This window comes from Oncorhynchus mykiss, chromosome 25, assembly GCF_057628025.1.
Source record: "Oncorhynchus mykiss isolate SJ-2025 chromosome 25, ASM5762802v1, whole genome shotgun sequence".
NCBI lineage: Eukaryota > Metazoa > Chordata > Actinopteri > Salmoniformes > Salmonidae > Oncorhynchus > Oncorhynchus mykiss.
The window spans coordinates 17,324,238-17,349,969 of record NC_143046.1 but is presented as its reverse complement, the minus strand read 5'-3'; the positions used below and the strand labels follow the sequence as shown (position 1 = coordinate 17,349,969).

General features: G+C 44.8%; 1 protein-coding gene across 1 annotated transcript in view; it reads left to right on the top strand.

Annotated features, from left to right (window-relative positions):
- LOC110504656 (PH and SEC7 domain-containing protein 2) overlaps positions 1-25,732 on the top strand; it is a 65,983-nt gene that overhangs the window by 13,094 nt on the left and 27,157 nt on the right. Inside the window, exons 2-3 of the mRNA XM_036969942.2 lie at positions 1,370-2,075; positions 2,252-3,037. Of these exons, the coding sequence (XP_036825837.2) occupies positions 1,453-2,075; positions 2,252-3,037 (1,409 nt within the window). The 5' untranslated portion in view covers positions 1,370-1,452. The remainder of the gene's footprint in view (positions 1-1,369; positions 2,076-2,251; positions 3,038-25,732) is intronic.

Genomic DNA, 25,732 nt, shown 5'->3' with positions numbered 1-25,732 from the left:
GTTGGGAGGTTCAGCCTGGTCCATAGGGTTGGAAGGTTCAACCTGGTCCGTAGGGTTGGGAGGTTCAGCCTGGTCTATAGGGTTGGGAGGTTCAACCTGGTTCATAGGGTTCAGCCTGGTCTATAGGGTTGGGAGGTTCAGCCTGGTCCGTAGGGTTGGGAGGTTCAACCTGGTCCATTGGGTTGGGAGGTTCAACCTGATCCGTAGGGTTGGGAGGTTCAGCCTGGTCTATAGGGTTGGGAGGTTGGAGACATAGTTGCAAGCAAATCATAACCGACTCCAACACGTACCTCAAATCTGCTTACACCTACTAATGTAAGGCCGTAGGTTATCCGCCGGTCTATTAATGCTGATGAATCAGCAGACAATGCGAGGTCAGTGCACAGAGACTCTTGTCTTTATTAATGCGGCTACATAAAAGTAGGGAAAACAATGAATGGGAAGATGGAATGGCGGCTCCTCCAAAATTGACTATAATTTCAGGAAGAGTTCTTTGTTCCAAAAGCCTTGTTCTCTGTACAGTACCCAATTACATTACAGCCAAACAATAACAGGAACACTGACTGCTATAATAAAATTACAGTCCGATAATACATTAGCCACATTATCTTATGCTGGTGCTGCTACCAGCTTAATGAAACACAACCTAGACCAATGAAGAGTGAGACTCACTGCCCATCTCCAGCTGATGTTCCAATAGAAACTGGTGCCTGGTGTCCATAAGGTTGCAGGTTTAAATCCCAGGTGGGCATTCAGCATATGGACTCCAGAGCAGGGCACTTAACCTTAGTGCTTTGTGTTAGCCATTCAGCTGTGAAAAGAGAAGAAATGCAGCGGTGAATGAGTGATGTGATGTGATATGTGATGTGAGATGTGATGTGATGTGTGATGTGATATGTGAGGAGGAGTAGAGGAGCTGCTGTGTGGATTAAAGGCCTGCTGCTCTGGAGAAAAGATGACTGTCAGATGGATCCTTTTGACATGGATCTGAAGGGGCTTTAAAAGGATCTTCCTTTGCTCATTTTCTCTCTCGCTCTCCTTCTTGTGCCCCTCGTTTTCTCCTTCTTTTGAACTGTTCTTTAGAGGAGATATCATTCTAAACACACACACAGACATTGAGACAAGCACGTACACACATACACACACCCACACACATGCACAAATACTGGGCGTTCCTTTCCAAGGTGACCTCCGTATTACAATTAAGGATAATAATAATGAAATGACTGTATCAGACAGCATCCCTTCCCCTCCCCCTACTGTCTCTCCTTTTTATTCTATTTTATTTTCTTCTCTTTTTTCACCTGTGCTTCCCTTCTCTCTCATCTCTCTCTCTCTCTCTCTCTCTCTCTCTCTCTCTCTCCGCCAGACGGTCAGTCCTCCCTAGTCCTGGATCCAGAGCTCTCTGTCTCCGACCCAGCCCCAGAGGACTCCACGACACACGTAGGCACCATGACCCAGGAGGGGCAGGGACACCCCCAGACTGAACCCCCTACATCCCCAGACAGCCAAAGGGAGACGCCAGCCCACCCTGCAGAGAAGCCAGCCACAAACCAAGGGCTGGAGGGGCAACGTCTGGAGGTGGAGGGGATAGAGGGGACCAATGAGATGGAAGGGGAGGAAAGTGTTACGGTACAAAGGGAAGTACACAGAGAAAGAGAAGGTGAGGAAAGTGGAAAGGGAGAGGGTGATGAGGTAGATGAGGGAGTGGAACAAGTGATGCAGGGAGAAGGAGAGGTGCATGAAGAGAGAGAGAGTATGGCAGAGACAAGTGATGAAGAAGATGGAGTGGGGGATGAGAGGATAGATGCAGGGGATGGTCAGCCAGACAGAGAGCTAGAGAGAGAGGAGGAGAGGGAAGAAAGGGAGGAGGAGGTAGAGAAGGAGGGGGATAACATGAACACAGAGGCCATAGAGGAGTCAGAACCAGCCTGCGAGCCCGGCTGTGAGGAGGAAGAGGAGGAGGAGGGTGAGGAGGAGTTACCTCTACCACCACCACCACCTGAGGATCAGGAAGAAGACCAGGACCAGGACCAGGACTTACCAGACCCACCACGGTCTCTGGACATAGTCAGGTCAGTACAACAGACATGAGCAGTCCTTGACTAGTGTGGTCATGAGTGACTGTATAGGTCGGATCATTTATAGAACATCCTTCAACAGACTGAGATGAGTGTGTTAATGTGGAGGGCGAGTGTGTAGCTATTTAATTAAACGTTTTATTCCGATGATACTCTATGTTTCCATACAGGCTGAACAATGGAATAGGACCTGAGAATGGAATCAAAGGGCATGAAAAGGAGGATGATGAAGATGATGAAGATGAAAGAGAAGGAGGCGGCTTAGTGGAGGTCATCCATGAACACCTGGACACGTTCAGCTCCACCTTCGAGTGTTCCGTAGAGCTGGCGGACACAGAGGTGGAGGAAGAGGAAGAGGAGGAGGAGGAAGGGGAGGGAAGGGAGAACCAGGACAGTTTCAGCTCTGTGTTTGAACGCATCGTGGAGCATGTTGTCGCCATAGAGGGGGAGGAAGAGGAAGATGAGGAAGACAGGGAGGGAGAGAGGGAGAAGAGCGGGATGGACAACAAGGACGGCTTCAGCTCGACGTTTGAGCGTATTGTTGAGTCTGCGCTTCTTCGCGGGGGGACGTGCTACAGTAGTCTTGACTCCCTGGATGTCCTGTCACTCACAGACGAGACAGACAGCTGTGTCAGCTTCGAGGCTCCGCTCACCCCCCTCATCCAGCAGAGGTCCTTTCTCCAGAGCCCTGAGCCTCTGGAGCTGGAACTAGCAACTGTCATGGAGCAGGAGGGAAGCGAGGCTGGACCCGAGGCCCAACGAGGAGAGCCTGAGGCTGGGGAGAGTGCTGCAGGCCGTGAGCTTGGATCTGGAGGAAGCCCACTGCGGACCACCATCACCGGGACCAGGTCGGAGTTTGTCCTGAGCCAGCCTGGCCGATGGGCCACCCCAAATGGGTTTCACATGAACACCCAGGGGGGAGCGGAGGGTTCTGGAGCCATACCCAACTCTATGAGGTAAGATGGCAAGGCAGGGGCAAAGGGGTGGGGAATTATGGTGGGTTGAGTGAGTTAGAGTTAGATTAATGGCTACGGTTAGAGTTGAGCCGGGGTGTGGACTTGAAGCTAGGGTTAGGTTTAGGGTTACAGCTAGGGTTATGACTAGAATTAGGGATATGTTGAGTGGGTCAGTAGTAGGTTGTCACAGGTTGTGGCTGGTTGGCTATCGATTTAAGCAGGGTTGATTTAGGTGAATCAAAGTGCAGTACTCAGATATCATTCAAGAAAAGTCTCTGGCCTATCCACTACTAAAGTATGTCTAGTGAAACTCACATCCAGCAGGGGGCATGAGTGAGATGGCCAGGCCAGCTGAGGTTCATTAGCAGGGGGGTGGTCTGGTTGGTCTGGCTGGATGTCTCAGGGGAGAGTCCGGTTCATACTGCCCCCCTCCCACTGGCTGTGCCTGGCTGTGCTTGTGCTACAGGTCCAAGGCTGCAGGAGATGGGGGTCTATGCAATGGACAGTTTAGTTAGAGCTGAGAATATGAACAGCACATTCAACCTACACAAAATACTGAATGTAATCAATTCCTAAAGCAGGGGTGGGAAATTTCAGTGCTCGAGGGCCTGATTGGTGTCACAGTTTTGCCCCAGCTCCAGCTAACACACCTGACTCCAATAATCACCTAATCATGATCTTCAGTTTAGAATGCCATTTGATTAATCAGCTGCGTTTGCTAAGGATGAAGAAAAAGTGTGCCACCAATCAGGCCCTCGAGAAATGTCCTAGAGAAAGCATGCTAGCATCTAGTTTCTATACATTGCAATACCTGTGTCAGAGTTCATGCCAAAAAACAACAAATCAGGTCCATTATCACATAGCTATGTTCTCCCATATAAGCGTAGGAATGTGAAACACATGGAAACATGAGACCTGGACATAGGTCAGGAGCCATTCTACTATCACAACAGGACCACAGTCTCTGGGTCTAATGTTTCAAATCGTGTCAGATTGTCAGAAATCACTGCTGGGATAATGTTCTGCTGATCACTTGGTGTTCCACTTCTGAATCAGTGCAGGATATCATGGAGCTAAGTGCCTCCTTTCAGAATGTGTGACACACAGAATTCTAAAGGCTGTGTGGTGAATTCTAGAACTGATGGCATTAGAGATCATTCTGAATTCCAGGATGGATTCCAGAATGAGTGAAGCTGGCATGTGTTCCAACTCCAAAAGACATTAACTCTTCTCTGCACTAGGGACTTATACATGCTCAGTACATTTCTAATAGTTCTGATAGATGGCAGCTCTCTCTCTCTCTCTGTGTACTTCTGCAGATGTTATCGTTTAAGCGAGAGCCTGCTTCCTGCCCGTCAGCCACTGGCTGAATGAGACATTGTTTTGGCGGTGACATCACCGTCTTTGGCCTTCCTCTGCCCAGCGGGAGAGAGGGGAGAACACATGCTTCTAGATCATGCCAGGCTTACCAGCCACTTTTCAATCTGGAGTGGATACAGGTGTAGGGAAGTCAATTTGAGCGTAATGCATGAAAAAAAATGCTTTATAGATTAAATTCTTATCATATTTGGAGTCTCTCTATGTGCTCATGCAGCTCTCTTTGAGGATGGGTAAAGTAGCAGGAATGATCTCTTTGTTTGCATCGTTCTGTCAAACAGAGGATGATGCACAACGTCTGTTCTCTTTTACAGTCAGATCTCTACTCTGGTGCTCCCTCTCTTTTTCCCTCCCATGTCCCATCCCATCTTCTCTCTCTTGTCTCTACCCCTCCTTCTCCTCCTCTCACTTCTCCCCTTCCCTTCCCTCCCTCTCCCCCTCATTTTCTCTACTCCTCCTTTTATCCTTAACTGCTGCCCTTCCTTCCCTCCCTCTCTGTTTCCCACCTCTCCCAAACCCAGCTGGTAGCCACAATGCTAACATCTTTACTGAGAGTATTGTGGGTAACTAGTCTTTATCTCAGCAGGAACCAGCAGCCGCAAAAAGGAAGAGAGGAAGAGCACTCATCGACCCAGTCAGTTGGCCAATCAGTCAGTCAGCCACCCAGTCAGTTAACCAGTCAGTCAGTTAGCCACCCAGTCAGTCAGCCAGTCAGTCAGTCAACCAGTCAGCCAGTTTGTCAGTCAGTCAGCCAGCTAGTTAGTCAGTCAGCCACTCAGTCAGTCAGCCACCCGGTCAGCCAGTCAATCAGCCAGTCAGTCACCCAGTCAGCCAGTCAGGTAGTCAGTCAGCCACCCAATCAGTCAATCAGTTATCCAGTCAGCCAGTCAGTCAGTCAGCCACCCAATCAGTCAATCAGTTATCCAGTCAGCCAGTCATTAAACCACTCAGTCAGTCAGTCAGCTAGTCAGTCAGTCAGTATATCACCCAGTCAGTCAGTTAGTAAACTAGTCGGTCAGTCAGTCAGTCAGTTAGTAAGCTACTCAGTCAGTCAGTCAGTCAGTGGGTCTGGTTCCTTGTTACAGACAGCCTATCAGTCAATCTCCATGAGAACATTGAATTGGTTCTGGTTCTCTCTCTACAGCAGTGGGCCAGTATAGTTGAAGCTTAGCTATAATCCATATAGCTATATAGCTGTACTAAAGCCACATGAATAGGAGACCACCGACCTGAAATCCCCAGCCACTCTCAATATGAACATGAGGACACACATGTGGTCCTAGTATTACAGCTTAGAAAGCCAGCTGGTGCTACCTAGCTAGATCTGTTTCTGAATAGTTTTACGGTAGGTAGCCAGATCATTGCTGGCTGAATGATGTTTCTGTCAGAGAGAGATGCTAGGCAGGTGATGGAGTTGGAGACGGTATTGTGCCCATTGATCATGCTGTAAGACTGGGAATGCATCCCAAATGGAACCCTATTCCCTTTATAGTGGACTACTTTTGACCACAGTCCTATGGGCCCTAGTCAAAAGTAGTGCACTATAAAGGGAATAGTGTATCATTTGGGACAGCCTGGGCCTCTCTCCCCTGTGAGCAGGATACAGAGATGTGAGGCTGTAAACAGACAAGATGAAAGTCACAACCTTTATATCAGAGGAGCTGCCTCTCATTGAAGATTACTCTGCTTCATGTAATATGTGCTGCACAGACACACAGAGAGACGCAAGGATGCAAACACACACACACACACACACACACACACACACACACACGCGCGCACACTAACATACACACAGACACACAGACAAATGCAAGGATGCAAACACACACACACAAACACCAGAGAGACAGGCCCTGTCCTTGTGGGTGTCACTCTAAAGCAGTCCTTCTCAAATAGTGGGGCGCTGGGGGGCGCGCCCCACTAACAGGGATGAAAAGAAAGGCGGAGAGAGACGGAGATAATGAGACAAACGTAAGTCTCCCGAAAGCTAAGACGAGGAGATATGATGAAGCGTATGTAGCGCTTGGCTTCACTGTGACTACGGTGGGAGACGAGGAGATATGATGAAGCGTATGTAGCGCTTGTCTTCACTGTGACTACGGTGGGAGACGAGGAGATATGATGAAGTGTATGTAGCGCTTGTCTTCACTGTGACTACGGTGGGAGAGAGGATATATGACGAAGCGTATGTAGCGCTTGGCTTCACTGTGACTACGGTGGGAGAGAGGATATATGACGAAGCGTATGTAGCGCTTGGCTTCACTGTGACTACGGTGGGAGACGAGGAGATATGATGAAGCGTATGTAGCGCTTGGCTTCACTGTGACTACGGTGGGAGAGAGGATATATGACGAAGCGTATGTAGCGCTTGGCTTCACTGTGACTACGGTGGGAGACGAGGAGATATGAGGAAGCGTATGTAGCGCTTGGCTTCACTGTGACTACGGTGGGAGACGAGGAGATATGATGAAGCGTATGTAGCGCTTGGCTTCACTGTGACTACGGAGGGAGACGAGGAGATATGATGAAGCGTATGTAGCGCTTGGCTTCGCTGTGACTACGGTGGGAGATGAGGAGATATGATGAAGCGTATGTAGCGCTTGGCTTCACTGTGACTACGGTGGGAGACGAGGAGATATGATGAAGCGTATGTAGCGCTTGGCTTCACTGTGACTACGGTGGGAGAAGAGGAGATATGATGAAGCGTATGTAGCGCTTGGCTTCGCTGTGACTACGGTGGGAGACGAGGAGATATGATGAAGCGTATGTAGCGCTTGGTTTCACTGTGACTACGGAGGGAGACGAGGAGATATGATGAAGCGTATGTAGCGCTTGGCTTCGCTGTGACTACGGAGGGAGACGAGGAGATATGATGAAGCGTATGTAGCGCTTGGCTTCACTGTGACTACGGTGGGAGACGAGGAGATATGATGAAGCGTATGTAGCGCTTGGCTTCGCTGTGACTACGGTGGGAGACGAGGAGATATGATGAAGCGTATGTAGCGCTTGGCTTCGCTGTGACTACGGAGGGAGACGAGGAGATATGATGAAGCGTATGTAGCGCTTGGCTTCACTGTGACTACGGTGGGAGACGAGGAGATATGATGAAGCGTATGTAGCCCTTGGCTTCACTGTGACTACGGTGGGAGATGAGGAGATATGATGAAGCGTATTGGCTTCACTGTGACTACGGTAGGAGATGAGGAGATATGATGAAGCGTATGTAGCGCTTGGCTTCACTGTGACTACGGTGGGAGACGAGGAAAGACCGGTATGTTTACTGTGTCTAAAAATGTTGCCAGCGGACAGCATGAAGCCAAATAAATTAAGGCGCCACTTAAAGACATTACACCCCAATCACGCTGATAAGCCGCTTGAGTTTTTTCAGCGAAAACATGCCGAATATTGCCAACAATAAACCAGCACTTTTAGCATCATATAAGGTGGCGTACCAAATTGCTCAGTGCAACAAACCCCCATAGCAGAGGAGCTGATACTGCAACAAAGACTGTTTGTTTATCTCTTATGTACGTTTTGACATGACAAACTCCCTGTGTGAGGATCTACTGTTCTGTAAATATGTCAGAGACAGAGCCACAGCTGAAGAGCTATTCAAAATGCTGGACTGCTTCCTGACTGAGAATGGGCCAAAGTTGGAGAACTGCATTGGTGTTTGCAGTAATGGTGCACAGACCATGGCAGGGATGAGAAAAGGACTTCGGGCACTCATCAAGAAGGCCTCAGCTAATGCTGAGTGGACACACTGTGTTATACACAGAGAAGCACTGGCATCAAGGCACCTTTCCTCTGAATTAAGTGAGGTTATGACTGACATTGTAGGTGTAGTCAATTTTATAAAGACCAGACCACTAAAAACAAGAGTCTTCTCTGCTATCTGTGAGGAGATGGGAGCTGAACATCAAGCTGTGCTGTTTCACAGTGAAGCAAGGTGGCTGTCACGAGGAAAAGTCTTGTCCTGAGTTTTTGAGCTCAGAGAGCAGATAAGAATGTTTTCGGAGCAGGAGCACAAGTATGACCTCGCAGAATTTTTTTGTGATGAGAACTTCCTGGCAAAACTGGCCTACCCGAGTGACATATTTGGAAAGCTAAATGGACTAAATCTACAGCTTCAAGGGAAAGATAAACACCCCCCTCAGGTCACAGACAAGATCAGCTCTTTCACTCGAAAGCCTGCAATGTGGGGCAGGCGACTTGATGAAGGAAATACTGATTCATTCGAGAACCTGCATGAATTTGTTGACACTACTGACTATGATGCCACCTCAGTGATTCCATATTTCATATTTCATCACTGATGGGATTCTTTAAAAGTACTTCCCTGAAAACAATTCCCAATATGACTGGGTGAGAGATCCTTTCAATGCACCAGCTCCAACTGGTTTCAGCTCTGCAGAGGAGGACCAGTTCATTGATATGACGTCTGACTCCACATTGAGACTGAGGTTCACATCACAGACACTGAGTGAATTCTGGCTGAGTGTAGAGAGGCAGTATCCACTCTTAGGGCAGAGGGCCATGGGCATTCTTCTTCCTTTTGCAACATCTTATCTATGTGAGACTGGCTTCTCTGCTGTTGCTGCACTGAAGACCAAGTAAAGGTCCCAGCTAAACATTGAACAGGAGCTGAGAGTTGCAGTATCATGCTTCAAAAAGCTGTGCTCTGCAAAACGTGGTCATTGTAGCCATTAATCCTGACTTCCTCATTTAGATTTTTTAAAAATCAGCACAAATTGTTTTATTCATTTTTTGTCACCACTTCCGCCGAAGTTGGTCCCTCTCCTTGTTTGGGTGGTGTTCGGCGGTCGACGTCACCGGCTTTCTAGTCACCACCGATCCATGTTTCATTTTCGTTTTGTTTTGTCTGTATTACACACACCTGGTTTCAATCCCCATATCATGTTCCTTATTTAACCCTCTGGCATACATTTCTGTTCTGTCCGTGATTGTTGGTATCGTAGTGGTTGTTGTAGGTGTTAGTTTGTATGCATTTTCCTATTTGGAATATTGCTTGAATTTTTGGGAGTAAACTCAGTTGTGTTGCTCAAACCTGTGTCCTGCACCTGACTCCGCTACATCTCTGCACCCAATCGCTGACATTTTTGGGAGTAAACTCAGTTGTGTTGCTCAAACCTGTGTCCTGCACCTGACTCCGCTACATCTCTGCACCCAATCGCTGACATTTTTGGGAGTAAACTCAGTTGTGTTGCTCAAACCTGTGTCCTGCACCTGACTCCGCTACATCTCTGCACCCAATCGCTGACATTTTGGGGAGTAAACTCAGTTGTGTTGCTCAAACCTGTGTCCTGCACCTGACTCCGCTACATCTCTGCACCCAATCGCTGACATTTTTGGGAGTAAACTCAGTTGTGTTGCTCAAACCTGTGTCCTGCACCTGACTCCGCTACATCTCTGCACCCAATCGCTGACATTTTTGGGAGTAAACTCAGTTGTGTTGCTCAAACCTGTGTCCTGCACCTGACTCCGCTACATCTCTGCACCCAATCGCTGACATTTTGGGGAGTAAACTCAGTTGTGTTGCTCAAACCTGTGTCCTGCATCTGACTCCGCTACATCTCTGCACCCAATCGCTGACATTTTTGGGAGTAAACTCAGTTGTGTTGCTCAAACCTGTGTCCTGCACCTGACTCCGCTACATCTCTGCACCCAATCGCTGACATTTTTGGGAGTAAACTCAGTTGTGTTGCTCAAACCTGTGTCCTGCATCTGACTCCGCTACATCTCTGCACCCAATCGCTGACATTTTTTGGAGTAAACTCAGTTGTGTTGCTCAAACCTGTGTCCTGCACCTGACTCCGCTACATCTCTGCACCCAATCGCTGACATTTTTGGGAGTAAACTCAGTTGTGTTGCTCAAACCTGTGTCCTGCATCTGACTCCGCTACATCTCTGCACCCAATCACTGACATTTTTGGGAGTAAACTCAGTTGTGTTGCTCAAACCTGTGTCCTGCACCTGACTCCGCTACATCTCTGCACCCAATCGCTGACATTTTTGGGAGTAAACTCAGTTGTGTTGCTCAAACCTGTGTCCTGCACCTGACTCCACTACATCTCTGCACCCAATCGCTGACATTTTTGCGAGTAAACTCAGTTGTGTTGCTCAAACCTGTGTCCTGCATCTGACTCCGCTACATCTCTGCACCCAATCGCTGACATTTTTGGGAGTAAACTCAGTTGTGTTGCTCAAACCTGTGTCCTGCATCTGACTCCGCTACATCTCTGCACCCAATCGCTGACATTTTTGGGAGTAAACTCAGTTGTGTTGCTCAAACCTGTGTCCTGCACCTGACTCCGCTACATCTCTGCACCCAATCGCTGACATTTTTGGGAGTAAACTCAGTTGTGTTGCTCAAACCTGTGTCCTGCATCTGACTCCGCTACATCTCTGCACCCAATCGCTGACATTTTTGGGAGTAAACTCAGTTGTGTTGCTCAAACCTGTGTCCTGCATCTGACTCCGCTACATCTCTGCACCCAATCGCTGACATTTTTGGGAGTAAACTCAGTTGTGTTGCTCAAACCTGTGTCCTGCATCTGACTCCGCTACATCTCTGCACCCAATCGCTGACATTTTTGGGAGTAAACTCAGTTGTGTTGCTCAAACCTGTGTCCTGCACCTGACTCCGCTACATCTCTGCACCCAATCGCTGACATTTTTGGGAGTAAACTCAGTTGTGTTGCTCAAACCTGTGTCCTGCACCTGACTCCGCTACATCTCTGCACCCAATCGCTGACATTTTTGGGAGTAAACTCAGTTGTGTTGCTCAAACCTGTGTCCTGCACCTGACTCCGCTACATCTCTGCACCCAATCGCTGACATTTTTGGGAGTAAACTCAGTTGTGTTGCTCAAACCTGTGTCCTGCACCTGACTCCGCTACATCTCTGCACCCAATCGCTGACATTTTTGGGAGTAAACTCAGTTGTGTTGCTCAAACCTGTGTCCTGCACCTGACTCCGCTACATCTCTGCACCCAATCGCTGACATTTTTGGGAGTAAACTCAGTTGTGTTGCTCAAACCTGTGTCCTGCACCTGACTCCGCTACATCTCTGCACCCAATCGCTGACATTTTTGGGAGTAAACTCAGTTGTGTTGCTCAAACCTGTGTCCTGCACCTGACTCCGCTACATCTCTGCACCCAATCGCTGACATTTTTGGGAGTAAACTCAGTTGTGTTGCTCAAACCTGTGTCCTGCACCTGACTCCGCTACATCTCTGCACCCAATCGCTGACATTTTTGGGAGTAAACTCAGTTGTGTTGCTCAAACCTGTGTCCTGCACCTGACTCCGCTACATCTCTGCACCCAATCGCTGACATTTTTGGGAGTAAACTCAGTTGTGTTGCTCAAACCTGTGTCCTGCACCTGACTCCGCTACATCTCTGCACCCAATCGCTGACATTTTTGGGAGTAAACTCAGTTGTGTTGCTCAAACCTGTGTCCTGCACCTGACTCCGCTACATCTCTGCACCCAATCGCTGACATTTTTGGGAGTAAACTCAGTTGTGTTGCTCAAACCTGTGTCCTGCACCTGACTCCGCTACATCTCTGCACCCAATCGCTGACATTTTTGTTTTAAAGGTTAAAGTGTTTCATATATTGTGCTCCTGAGTTAATGTTGCTGATCAATTTGAATTTATTATTATTTATTGATTATATTTCATTTCATTTTTCAGTATCAAATGGTCAAAATATGTTTACAGCTTAAAAAAGGATATATATATTTTTTTAATTTCAGGCAAATTGATGCACTTTAGGTCTTTTTTGTTAAAGACTAAAAAGCAATGTTAATAAAGTTATTCTTTGTTGTTCTTTTTTTGTTTTCTTTAATGTTAATAAGGACACAATGTTATGAAGAGGTGTACTTAAAACCATTTTATAGACAAATGTTACTATTTACAGTCGCGGCGGAGAGTTGGGGGGGCGCAAAATGTTTACTACTTCCTAGGCGGGAGGAACAGAAAATAATGGAGAAGCACTGCTCTAAAGTAATAAAGCTATTGGGAGAGTTCTTCTCTCTGCTGCTGAAATTCTCTTTAGATAATCCACTCATGTTCCAGCAGCAATATGCCATGAACACACACCCACACACGCACACGCATACACATACACATACACACACACCTTTTTTAGATTTAGTCTAGTCTTAGTCATTTTGACAAAGATATCATTCACATCACAGTCTCATTTTTGTCATTTGAATAATGATTTAGTCTAGTCTTAGTCATTTGAATAATGATTTAGTCTAGTCTTAGTCATTTGAATAATGATTTAGTCTAGTCTTAGTCATTTGAATAATGATTTAGTCTAGTCTTAGTCATTTTAATAATGATTTAGTCTAGTCTTAGTCATTTTAATAATGATTTAGTCTAGTCTTAATCATTTGAATAATGATTTAGTCTAGTCTTAGTCATTTGAATAATGATTTAGTCTAGTCTTAGTCATTTGAATAATGATTTAGTCTAGTCTTAGTCATTTGAATAATGATTTAGTCTAGTCTTAGTCATTTGAATAATGATTTAGTTTAGTCTTAGTCATTTGAATAATGATTTAGTCTAGTTATTGTCAAAATTACAAAAACAGTGGGCCATTTTGATTTGATTTATTAGGATCTACATTAGCCGTTGCCATTGGCAACAGCTAGTCTTACTGGGGTCCGACACACAACCAAAAAACAAACATTTAAAAACATTGACATGTAGTGTGTGTGTGTGCTTCTATCAGTTACACATACAGTACATACACACAAGGAGGTCACATGGGGGAGAGGCGTTGTGCCGTGGGTTGTTTTTGGAGTTCCATGCACTCATGGCTCTGTACAATACTGTATGTTTGCTTGAATTTGTTCTGGACCTGGGGACTGTGAAAAGACCCCTGGTGGCATGTATGGTGGGGTAAGTGTGGGTGTCAGTGGTGTGTGTAAGTTGGCTATGCAAACCATTTTGAATTTCCAACACATTAGTGTTTCTTTTAATAACAAGAAGTGACACAGTCAGTCTTTCCACAACTCTTATCCAAGAGAGGCTGGCTTACATGGTATTCATATTATCCCTCTGATTACAATGAAGAGCAAGACCTGCTGTTCTGTTCTGGGCCAGCTGCAGCTTAACTAGGTCTGTCTTTGCAGCACTTGACCATATGACTGGACATTAATCAAGATAAGATCAAACTAGAGCCTGCAGGACTTGCTTTGTGGTGTCAAAAAATCAGAACATCTATTTATTATGGACAGACCTCTCCCCATCTTTACAACCACTGAAAATATGTTTTGACCATGATAGTTTACAATCTAAGGTAACACCAAGTATTTTAGTCTTCTCAACTTGTTCAACAGCCACACCATTCATTACCAGATTCAGCTGAGGTCTAGAACGTAGGGAATGATTTGTACCAAATACAATGCTCTTAGTTTTAGAGATGTTCTGGACCAGTTTATTACTGGTCACCCATTCCAAAACAGACTGCAACTCTTTGTTAAGGGTTTCAGTGACTTCAAATTAGTGAAGTGCACCGTCTGGATGCTCCTTATTAATCACATCAGACCAACAAATATTTCTTACATCATTCACATAAGAGTCACAGCAAGATAGTTTGTATGATCTCTTATACACTATTTTAGGCCCAGATTTAGGAACTTTAGCTTTCCTGGATATAGCCACTATAGCCACTGTGATCACTTTATCCAATGGGTATGGATAGAGCTTTAGAACAACGTTCTACAGTATTAGTAAAAATGTGATCAATACATGTGGATGATCTTGTTCCTGTAATGTTTGTAAACAGCCTGGTAGGTTGATTAATAACCTGAACCAGATTACAGGCACTGCTTACAGTGAGAAGCTTCTTCTTGAGCAGACAGCTTGATACCCCGTCCAAACCCTAACTCGGACGACGCTGGGCCAATTGTGCGCTGCCCTATGTGACGCTGCACCACTCCGGAGCCCCTTAAGCATTTCTGTCTCTTCTATAGATGTTATATCCTTGTATTGCTACTGCTGTATCATCAAATTAATTATCTAAGTGAATCTCAGAAATGGCTAATATATGAATGTTATCTGATGACAGCAAGTTATTGACTTCATGAACATTATTTCTAAGGCTACATATATTAACATGGGTTATTTTCAACCCTTTCCTGGGTAGCTTATCAGAGATAGACCTACTATGGAAGAGAGAAAACAAAGCAAGATACAAAAAATATACATTCATTAGTCCATTAATCAGTTGGTGTATGTAAGTGCGTGTGCTGCGAGGTTGAAGATATAAACCCATAGGCTTGGCTCTCTCATCCCTTCCAGGCCTTTAGAAGGGAGGGTGGACAATAAGCCTGTCATAGCAAATTTAAGCAATGTCCCCACGCTCTCTGGCAGCTTTCATGGCTGGGGTGAGTTCTTTCCTGTTCTGGCGCACAGCTTCAGGATATTACTTCCCTCAAGTTCTTGGCTCTTTCCAGAACAGCTACCTTGTTCTTGAACCTCAGTAATTTGACCACTATCGGTCTGGGCCTATCACCCGGGCCGATGCTGTATTTTCACAGTCCTGAGGGTGTGCTCCACCTCAATCTTCCTGTGGTCCATCTTCAGTTTCTCCTAGATAATTTCCCTCACTTTGACTTCAGACTCGGTCCAGGTCTCATGTGGAGATTCTGCAATTCCGTTAACAACCATGTTGTACCGCCTTGATTGTCCCTCGAGATAATCTGATTTCTCTGTCATTGTTATCATGGATTTACATACAGAACTGATGTCCTCTCTCAAAGACTAACAGATTGCTGTCAACTTGCCATTCTCTTGTTTAAAATCATTGAGCTCACCCTGGGAGAACTACAAACTGTTCATCAGGTCCTGGACCTCTCTGGTCAGGTCGTCCATTATTTTATTCGTTGACTCCACCCGTATTTGGACAAAACACTTGAAGCTATTTTCTTTTTGTTTGTTTAAAAGATCGTCACCTGTGATGGAGAGACACCACTATCCTCAACAGTACTCCCGCCGGCTTTGGTCTTTGTCACGGTAACAGCTTAGGTTGCGCTGTTACTCCTCGCAGTTCCAGACAGGTCAGGTCACAAGGAAGATTGAAAGCAACAAACAGCAGGGATCTAGACAGCCACAAGCCCGGGACAATCCGCTGTCCCAGTGTCAATGGCTAACCGCGCCGCGGGCTGCATTCCAGCCCTCAAGAAAACCCTGCTAGCTTGATAGGCATCTAGCTAGCAGCAAGGTTAGCTGCTATGCCAAACAGCTCCTCAGATCCGGCTTTGGTCGGCAGGATAATTAGACAAATAGTAGCAGTCCCAGCAACTGATGCCAACCATGTCACGGGATCCAAACAAAAGGTAGCTAGTAACCTAACTTTTTCAGACTTTCAAAACATTCCATAACTATCCTCATTCCGCGTTCACATTTGTACAGCCTCATTAACCTATAGTAAACATAAATCCCTGACTTCCATGTACACAAACATGCATAGCCTTGTCCTACCAACAGTAATTCAGCCTACCAACAGTAATTCAGCCTACCAACAGTAATTCAGCCAACCAACATATTATTTATTACACATTACATACAAAACAGACACACGAGAGAGAGAGAGCGAGCGAGAGAGAGCGAGAGAGAGAGAGAGAGAGAGAGCGAGAGAGAGAGAGAGAGAGAGAGTACTAGCGCTCAAGTCCTGGTCCAGGTGCTCCAGTCTGAGTCACTGGGTCCACATTAACTCCAAATAAAGATAAGTCAGTTAAGATCAAATTCTTAGTTACAATGATGGCCGCCAAAACCCTCCGCTAACCCGGACGATGCTGGGCCAATTCTTGCGGCGCCTTATGGGAATCCAGATCACGGCCATTTGTGATACAGCCTGGGATCAAACCAGGGTCTGTAGTGACGCCTCTAGCACTGAGATGCAGTGCCTTAGACCGCTGCACTTTAATAATGCAACACTGGTCGCTTTAATCAATTTCACATACTGTTTTGCCCATTTCATATATATACTGTATTCTAGTCAATTCCATCCTGTTCAACTATTTAAAAAATATATATATATATATTACAATTTAACTAGGCAAGTCAGTTAAGAACAAATTCCTATTTTCAATGACAGCCTAGAAACAGTGGGTTAACTGCCTTGTTCAGGGGCAGAACAACCGATATTTTACCTTGTCAGCTCGGGGATTCAATCTTGCAACCTTCCGGTTACAAGTCCAACACTCTAACCACTAGGCTACCTGCCGCCCCGATTTGTATTGGTATTTATTATGGATCCCCATTAGTTGCTGCCAAAGCAACAGCTACTCTTCCTGGGGTCCAGCAAAATTAAGGCAGTTTATACCATTTTTAAAACATTACAATACATTCACAGATTTCATAACACACTGTCTGCCCTCTGGCCCCTAATCCACCACTACCACATATCTACTGTACTAAATCCATGTGTATGTATAGTGCGTATGTTATTGTGTGTGTGTGTGTGTGTGTGTGTGTGTGTGTGTGTGTGTATGCATGTGTCTGTGCCAATGTTTGTGCTTCACAGTCCCTGCTGTTGTGTGTTTTCATATCTGTTTTTTAAGTATAATTTTACTGCATGCGTCAGTTACTTAATGTGGAATAGAGTTCCATGTGGTCATGGCTCTATGTAGTACTGTGTACCTCCCATAGTCTGTTCTGGACTTGGGGACCATGTAGAGACCTCTAGTGACATGTCTTGTGGGGTATACATGGGTTTCCTAGCTGTGTGCTAGTAGTTTAGAAAGACAGCTCGGTGCATTCAACATGTCAATACCTCTCATAAATAAAAGTAGTGATGAAGTCAATCTCTCCTCTACTTTCAGCCAGGAGAGATTGACGTGCATATTATCAATATTAGCTCTCTGTATATCCAAGGGCCAGCCGTGCTGCCCTGTTCTGAGCCCATTGCAATTTTCCTAAGTCTTTTTTTGTGGCACCTGACCACACGACTGAACAGTAGTCGAGGTGTGACAAAACTAGGGCCTGTAGGACTTGCCTTGTTGCTAATTTTGTTAAGAAGGCAGAGCATCGCTTTATTATAGACAGACTTCTCCCCATTTTAGCTACTACTGCATCAATATGTTTTGAGCATGACAGTTTACAATCTAGTGTTACTCAAAGCAGTTTAGTCATTTCAACTTGCTCAATTTCCACATTCTTTATTACAATATTTAGTTGAGGTTTAGGGTTTAATGAGTGTTTTGTGCCAAATACAATGCTTTTGGTTTTAGAAATATTTAGGGCTAACTTATTCCTTGCCATCCACTCTGAAACTAACTGCAGCTCTTTGTTGAGTGTTGCATTCATGTCAGTCACTGTAGTAGCTGACATGTATAGTGTTGAGTCATCCGCATACATAGACACACTGGCCTAACTGAAAGCCAGTGGCATGTCATTAGTAAAGATTGAAAAAAGCAAGGGGCCTAAACAGCTACCCTGGGGAATTTCTGATTCTAACTGGATTATATTTGAGAGACTTCCATTAAAGAACACCCTTTGTGTTCTGTTAGACAAGTAACCCACATTATAGCAGGGGGTGTAAAGCCATAACACATACTTTTTTCCAGCAGCAGACTATGATCGATAATGTCAAAAGCTGCACTGAAGTCTACAAGACAGCCCCCACAATCATTTTATCATCAATTTCTCTCAGCCAATCATCAGTCATTTGTGTAAGTGCTGTGCTTGTTGAGTGTCCTTTTCAATAAGCATGCTGAAATTCTGTTGTCGATATGTTTACTGTGAAATAGCATTGTATCTGGTCAAACACAATTTCTTCTAGAAGTATTTGAGCCAGTGAAGGGGGCTTTACTATTCTTGGGTAGCGGAATGACTTTAGCTTCCCTCCAGGCCTGAGGGCACATGCTCTCTAGTAGGCTTAAATTGAAGATGTGGCAAATAGGAGTGGCAGTATCATCTGCTATTATCCTCAGTAATTGTCCATCCAGATTGTCAGACCCCGGTGGCTTGTCATTGTTGATAGACAACAATAAATGTTTCACCTCTTCCACACTAACTTTACAGAATTCAAAAGTACAATTCTTGTCTTTCATAATTTAGTCCGAAATACTTGGATGTGTAGTGTCAGCGTTTGTTGCTGGCTTGTCATCCATAAGTTTGCTTATCTTGCCAATGAAAAAGTAATTAAATAGTTTGCAATATCAGTGGGCTTTGTGATGAATGAGTCATCTGATTCAATGAATGAAGGAGCAGAGTTAGCTTTTTTTCCCAAAAATGTCATTTAAGGTGTCCCAAAGCTTTTTACTATCATTCTTTATATAATTTATCTTTGTTTCATAGTGTAGTTTCTTTTCTTTTTCTTTAGTTTCATCACGTGATTTCTTAATTTGCAGTACGTTTGCCAATCAGTTGGGCTGCCAGATTTAATTGTCATACCTTTTGCCTCATCCCTATCAACCATATAATTTTTCAATTCCTCATCAATCCAAGGGGATTTAACAGTTTTTACAGTAATTTTCTTAATGGGTGTGTGCTTGTTAGTAACTGGAATAAGTAGTTTCATAAATGCGTCAAGTGTAGCGTCTGGTTGCTCCTCATAACACTCATTACACATATGAATCACTACAAAAATTATTGTATGTCCCCTTATACACCATAATAGGCCCAGCCTTTGGAACTTTGGTTTTCCTAGATATTATATTGTGATCACTACATCCTATTGAGCACATATCCGCAGCATTAGTAAAGATGTGATCAATAGATGTTAATGATTTCATTCCTGTGCTGTTTGTAACTACCCTGGTACGTTTTTTTCCTGAGTGGGCAGCTTGATGATAGCCAGTCAATATTTAAATCACCCAGAAAATATACTTATCTGTTGATATCTCATACATTATCAAGCATTTCACACATATTATCCAGATACTGACTGTTAGCACTTGGTGGTCTATAGCAGCTTCCCACCAGAATGGGTTTTAGGTGAGACAGATGAACCTGTAGCCATATTATTTCAACAGTATTTAACATGAGATCCTCTCTAAGCTTTACAGGAATGCTAACAGTGTAACTCTGGTTTATAGGCTCATTACTGCTTACAATAGCTGTAGGATAAACAGATGTATTAGGTGCAATTAGGGGTACATAAATTAAATTACTTTCATTGTGTTTGCCAATGCCCCTAAGATCATGTATATTTGATGCAGCATTATGACGACTCATTGTCACAATGGTAGGGATTAACTGAGCTGGTCTTGGATCATTTACCAGTCATTGTTTCAACGCAGGCTTGAAATTAGTGGACAGAGTCCAGGAGCCAGATGATTTGGATAAACTCCGTCATTCCTGAAGAGTACCTTCTGTTTCCAGAAGGTGTCAAAGTTATCAATAATAGTGACTCCAGCAGAGCTACAGTAGTCTTTTAGCCAGATGTGTCATGCCAGCAGTCTGCTGAATCTTTCACACCCGCGGCCCAACGATGGTACTGGGCCTGAAATGATTGGCCGTTTTTTGGAGTCTTTTAATGCTAAATCAGTTCTTTAAAATCAAATTTCAAATGTACCGAGCTAGCCCACCTGATGTCGTTTGACCCCACATGGACAACGACAGTGTCAGCTCCTGGCATCTGTGGTAGAACAGTCTGAAGCAGCTTTGTTATGTCCTGTACTCGTGCTCCTGTGGTAGAACAGTCTGAAGCAGCCTTGTTATGTCCTGTACTCGTGCTCCTGTGGTAGAACAGTCTGAAACAGCATTGTTATGTCCTGTACTCGTGCTCCTGTGGTAGAACAGTCTGAAACAGCATTGTTATGTCCTGTACTCGTGCTCCTGTGGTAGAACAGTCTGAAGCTGTACTCGTGCTCCTGTTGTAGAACAGTCTGAAGCAGCCTTGTCCTGTACTCGTGCTCCTGTGGTAGAACAGCCTGAAGCAGCCTTGTCCTGTACTCGTGCTCCTGGGTAGCACAGGGTTTTTGCCTTGGGGACCGAGATGTTTCTCACCATAGAGTTGCCTATGATGAAAGCTGGTGATGTTGAATGGGCTGGTCTCTCAGGCAGCCTCACTGTCTGGTGAGGCTGGGAGCTCCGAAGATCTGAACCCGAAGTAGAAGCCACCGGAGAGGGAGAAAGAACCGAGGACGAAGACGCTGGATTGCTATACATATACTATTCTTGCCTACGTGTTCTTCAGATATACTATATATTCTATCCACATACTGTCCATAATGGGATGTATAGACATTATGGACAGGTATATGTTTATATTGCTGTGTATTATTAGATATTACTGCACCATTGGAGCTAGGAATACAAGCATTTCACTACACCTGCTAAATATGTGTATGTGACCAATGAAATTTGATTTGATTTCAATGCAAAATGCGGCTCGCTAATGCACAAAAACAATTTGTTTTTGCCCAGTGAGATGCTTCTTAACCTCTTCTGATCCAAGGTGGCGTAGCATCGGGGATGCCCAGTGAGATGCTTCTTAACCTCTTCTGATCCAAGGTGGCGTAGCAGCGGGAATGCCCAGTGAGATGCTTCTTAACCTCTTCTGATCCAAGGTGGCGTAGCAGCGGGGATGCCCAGTGAGATGCTTCTTAACCTCTTCTGATCCAAGGTGGCGTAGCAGCGGGAATGCCCAGTGAAATGCTTCTTAACCTCTTCTGATCCAAGGTGGCGTAGCAGCGGGAATGCCCAGTGAGATGCTTCTTAACCTCTTCTGATCCAAGGTGGCGTAGCAGCGGGGATGCCCAGTGAGATGCTTCTTAACCTCTTCTGATCCAAGGTGGCGTAGCAGCGGGAATGCCCAGTGAGATGCTTCTTAACCTCTTCTGATCCAAGGTGGCGTAGCAGCGGGGATGTCTGCTTTGATTGTCTTGTCCCGTCCCCTGTATATATCGTTTTTCTTCGCATATATTTCTATTATTTTTTTATCTCATGTTCCATCTACGGACTGACCATGCTCTCCTGCATCCCGCCTCACCCAATGTGGTATGGATCTGCTATTTTTACACTTTTGAAGCGGAACCCCCTTATGTTCCACCCCCCACACATGCGGTGACCGCACCTGGCTTAAATGGTGCCTCTAGAGACAAAGCCTCTCTCATCGTCATTCAATGCCTAGGCTTACCTACACTGTACTCACATCCTAACATAACCTTGTCTGTACATTATGCCTTCAATCTATTCTTCCGCGCCCAGAAACCTGCTCCTTTTACTCTCTGTTTTGAATGCACTAGACGACCAGTTATTTTAGCCTTCAGCCGTACTCTTATCCTACTCCTCCTTTGTTCCTCTGGTGATGTAGAGTTTAACCCAGGCCCTGCAGCCCCCAGCATCACTCCAATTCCCCAGGCGTTCTCATTTGTTGACTTCTGTAACCTTAAAAGCATTTGTTTCATGCATGTTAACATTAGAAGCCTCCTCCCTAAGTTTGTTTTATTCACTGCTTTAGCACACTCCACCAACCCTGATGTCCTAGCTGTGTCTGAATCCTGGCTTAGGAAGGCCACCAAAAATCCTGAAATTTCCATCCCTAAACATAACATTTTCCAACAAGATAGAACTGCCAAAGGGGGCGGAGTTGCATTCTACTGCAGAGATAGCCTGCAGAGTTCTGTCATACTATCCATGTCTGTGTCCAAACAATTCAAGCTTTTACTTCTAAAAATCCACCTTTCTTGCCACTTGTTATAGACCCCACTTGGCCCCCAGTTGTGCCCTGGACACCATATGGAAATTGATCGCCCCCCATCTATCTTCAGAGTTTGTACTGTTATGTGACCTAAACTGGAACATGCTTAACACCCCAGCCGTCCTACAACCTAAGCTAGATCAAATCAAATCAAATCAAATGTATTTATATAGCCCTTCGTACATCAGCTGATATCTCAAAATGCTGTACAGAAACCCAGCCTAAAACCCCAAACAGCAAGCAACACTTCAGCGAGCAGGCCTTTCTAATCGACCTGGCCCGGGTATCCTGGAAGGATATTGGCCTCATTCCATCAGTAGAGGATGCCTGGTTGCTCTTCAAAAGTGCTTTCCTCTCCATCTTAAATAAGCATGCCTCGTTCAAAAAATGTAGAACTAAGAACAGATATAGCCCTTGGTTCACCCCAGACTTGACTGCCCTTGACCAGCACAAAAACATCCTGTGGCGTTCTGCATTAGCATCGAATAGCCCCCGCAATATGCAACTTTTCAGGGAAGTCAGGAACCAATATACCCAATCAGTTAGGAAAGCTAAGGCTTGCTTTTTCAAACAGAAATGTGCTTCCTGTAGCACTAATCCCAAAAGGTTTTGGGACACCGTAAAGTCCATGGAGAATAAGAGCACCTCCTCCCAGCTGCCCACTGCACTGAGGATAGGAAACACTGTCACCACCGATAAAGCTACGATAATCGATCATTTGAATAAGCATTTTTCCACGGCAGGCCATGCTTTCCACCTGGCTACCCCTACCCTGGCCAACATCTCAGCACCCCCTCCAGCAACTTGCCCCCTCCCCGCTTCTCCTTCACCCAAATCAAGACAATCTGGACCCTCTCTTTCTAAAATTGACCGCCAAAATTGTTGCAACCACTATTACTAGCCTATTCAACCTCTCTTTTGTATCGTCTGAGATCCCCAAAGATTGAAAAGCTGTCACGGTCATCCCCCTCTTCAAAGGGTGAGACACTCTAGGCCCAAACTGTTATAGACCTATATCCATCCTGCCCTGCCTTTCTAAAATCTTCGAAAGCCAAGTTAATAAACAGATCACCGACCATTTCAAATCCCACCGTACCTTCTCCACTATGCAATCTGGTTTCCGAGCTGGTCACGGGTGCACTTCAGCCACGCTTAAGGTCCTCAACGATATCATAACCGCCATCGATAAGAGACAGTAGTGTGCAGCCATCTTCATCGACCTGGCCAAGGCTTTTGTCTCTGTCAATCACCTCATTCAATCAAATACCTAGGTGTCTGGTTAGACTGTAACCTCTCCTTCCAGATTCACATTAAAACTTCATAGGGATTGGTGTCCCGCTAGCGGGTCAATTTCCGGTGAAACTGGAGGGCGCGTAATTCAAATAAATTTGAATAGTTATTATAGCGGTTAAACATTTAGGTACATATAAGTGTCTATATCGGCTGAAAGCTTAAATTCCTGTTTATCTAACTGCACTGTCCAATTTACAGTAGCTATTACATCGGAAACATGCCATGTGATTGTTTGAGGACGGCTCCCCACAACAAAATATTTTTTCCACAGGCACAGGTTTCATACATTCACATATAAAGATGAAATATTCACTTACTTTTTGAAAATCTTCCCCTGATTTGTCATCCGAAGGGTCCCAGAGATAACATATAGTGTTGTTTTGTTAGATAAAATCATTTTTTATATCCCAAATAGTCTCTATAGTTGGCGCCATCGATTTGAGTAATCCACTCGTTCAACTTGCAGAGAAAGGGATCCAAAAATCTACCCCTAAACTTTGTTTCAACAAGTCAAAATACGTTTGTATTTACTCCTCAAACACCCTAAATGTAAACCATAATATATATTTCGGAAAGAAGTATGTTCAACAAGAAACCGATTTTAGCAGGTGCGCAACTTCATCATTGTGTACGCGATGACACAGATTTTCAAGACTGTGTTCTCATACAAAAACTCTTATTTCTTATTTGTTTTTTGAAGTTACAAGCATGAAACTTTGAATATAGACTGCTGACACCCTGTGGAAGCCATAGGAATTGCACTATTTTAGAATATGAGCTTTCTCTTGCATTTCTAAAAGGATGTTCTCTCAAAAAAACAAATTCTGGTTGGTTTTTCTTTGGATTTTCTCCTACCATATCTATTGTGTTATATTCTCCTACATTATTTTAACATTTCTACAACCTTTAAAGTGTTTTCGTTGCAATGGTACCAATAATATGCATATCCTGGCTTCAGGGCCTGAGCTACAGGCAGTTTGCTTTGGGCATGTCATTCAGTCGGAAATGGAGAAAAAGGAGCCTGATCCCTAAGAAAAAGCATCTCCAATCCAAAATGAAATCTAGAATCGGCTTTCTATTTCGCAACAAAGCCTCCTTCACTCATGCCACCAAACATACCCTCGTATAACTGACTATCCTACCGATCCTTGACTTCGGCGATGTAATTTACAAAATAGCCCCCAACACTCTACTCAGCAAACTGGATGTAGTCTATCACAGTGCCATCCGTTTTATCCCCAAAGCCCCATATACTACCCACCACTGCGACCTGTATGCTCAAGGTTGGCTGGCCCTTACTACATATCCGTCACCAAACCCACTGGCCCCAGGTCATCTATAAGTCTTTGCTCGGTAAAGCCCCGCCTTATCTCAGCTCACTGGTCACCATAGCAACACAGACCCGTAGCACGCTCTCCAGCAGGTATATTTCACTGGTCATGCCCAAAACCAACGCTTCCTTTGGCCACCTTTCCTTCCAGTTCTCTGCTGCCAATGACTGGAACGAATTGCAAAAATCTCTGAAGCTGGAGCCCTCACTAACTTTAAGCATCAGCTGTCAGAGCAGCTTACCGAACGATCACTGTACCTGTACACAGCCAATCTGTAAATTGCACACACGACTACCTCATCCCCATATTATGACTTACTCTCTTGCTCTTTTGCACCCCAGTATCTCTACTTGCACATTCATCATCTGCACATCTAGCACTCCAGTATTAATACTACATTTGTATTATTTATGCCGCTAGGGCCTATTTTTTGACTACCTCCCTACTCTTCTACATTTGCACACACTGTATACATTTCTATTTTTATTTTGTGTTGTTCATTGTACGTTTGCTTATGTGTAACTCTGTGTTGTTGTTTTTGTCGCATTGCTTTGCTTTATCTTGGCCAGGATGCAGTTGTAAATGAGAACTTGTTCTCAACTGGCCTACCTGGTTAAATAAAGGTGAAATAAAAAAATAACCTGGCAAAGGGTAGCTAACTAGAATGCAGGTGACTGGTTAGCTACGGGGAAGCAACAAATAGAGTAGTCTGTGCGATGTGTATAACTGGAACCAGGGCAGAGCCTGTCTGCCCACACTCATCACTTGCTCCCCCTCAGCTCACCAGCTGATGTAGGCTGTGTGTGCTGGGTGTGGCTCGTCCTTCCCACTGCTGAACAGAACTGTGCTGCGCATCTGTGCTGCTAATATTAATGGTGGTTATCACTGAAAAGCTCTCAATCTCTCCAAAAACGATTGTCCAGTCCACTTAGTAGTCGGATTTTAGGTTAAGGTATTAACTCTGAAATCTTAAGGTTAGGCATTGGTTAAGGTAATGGTTCA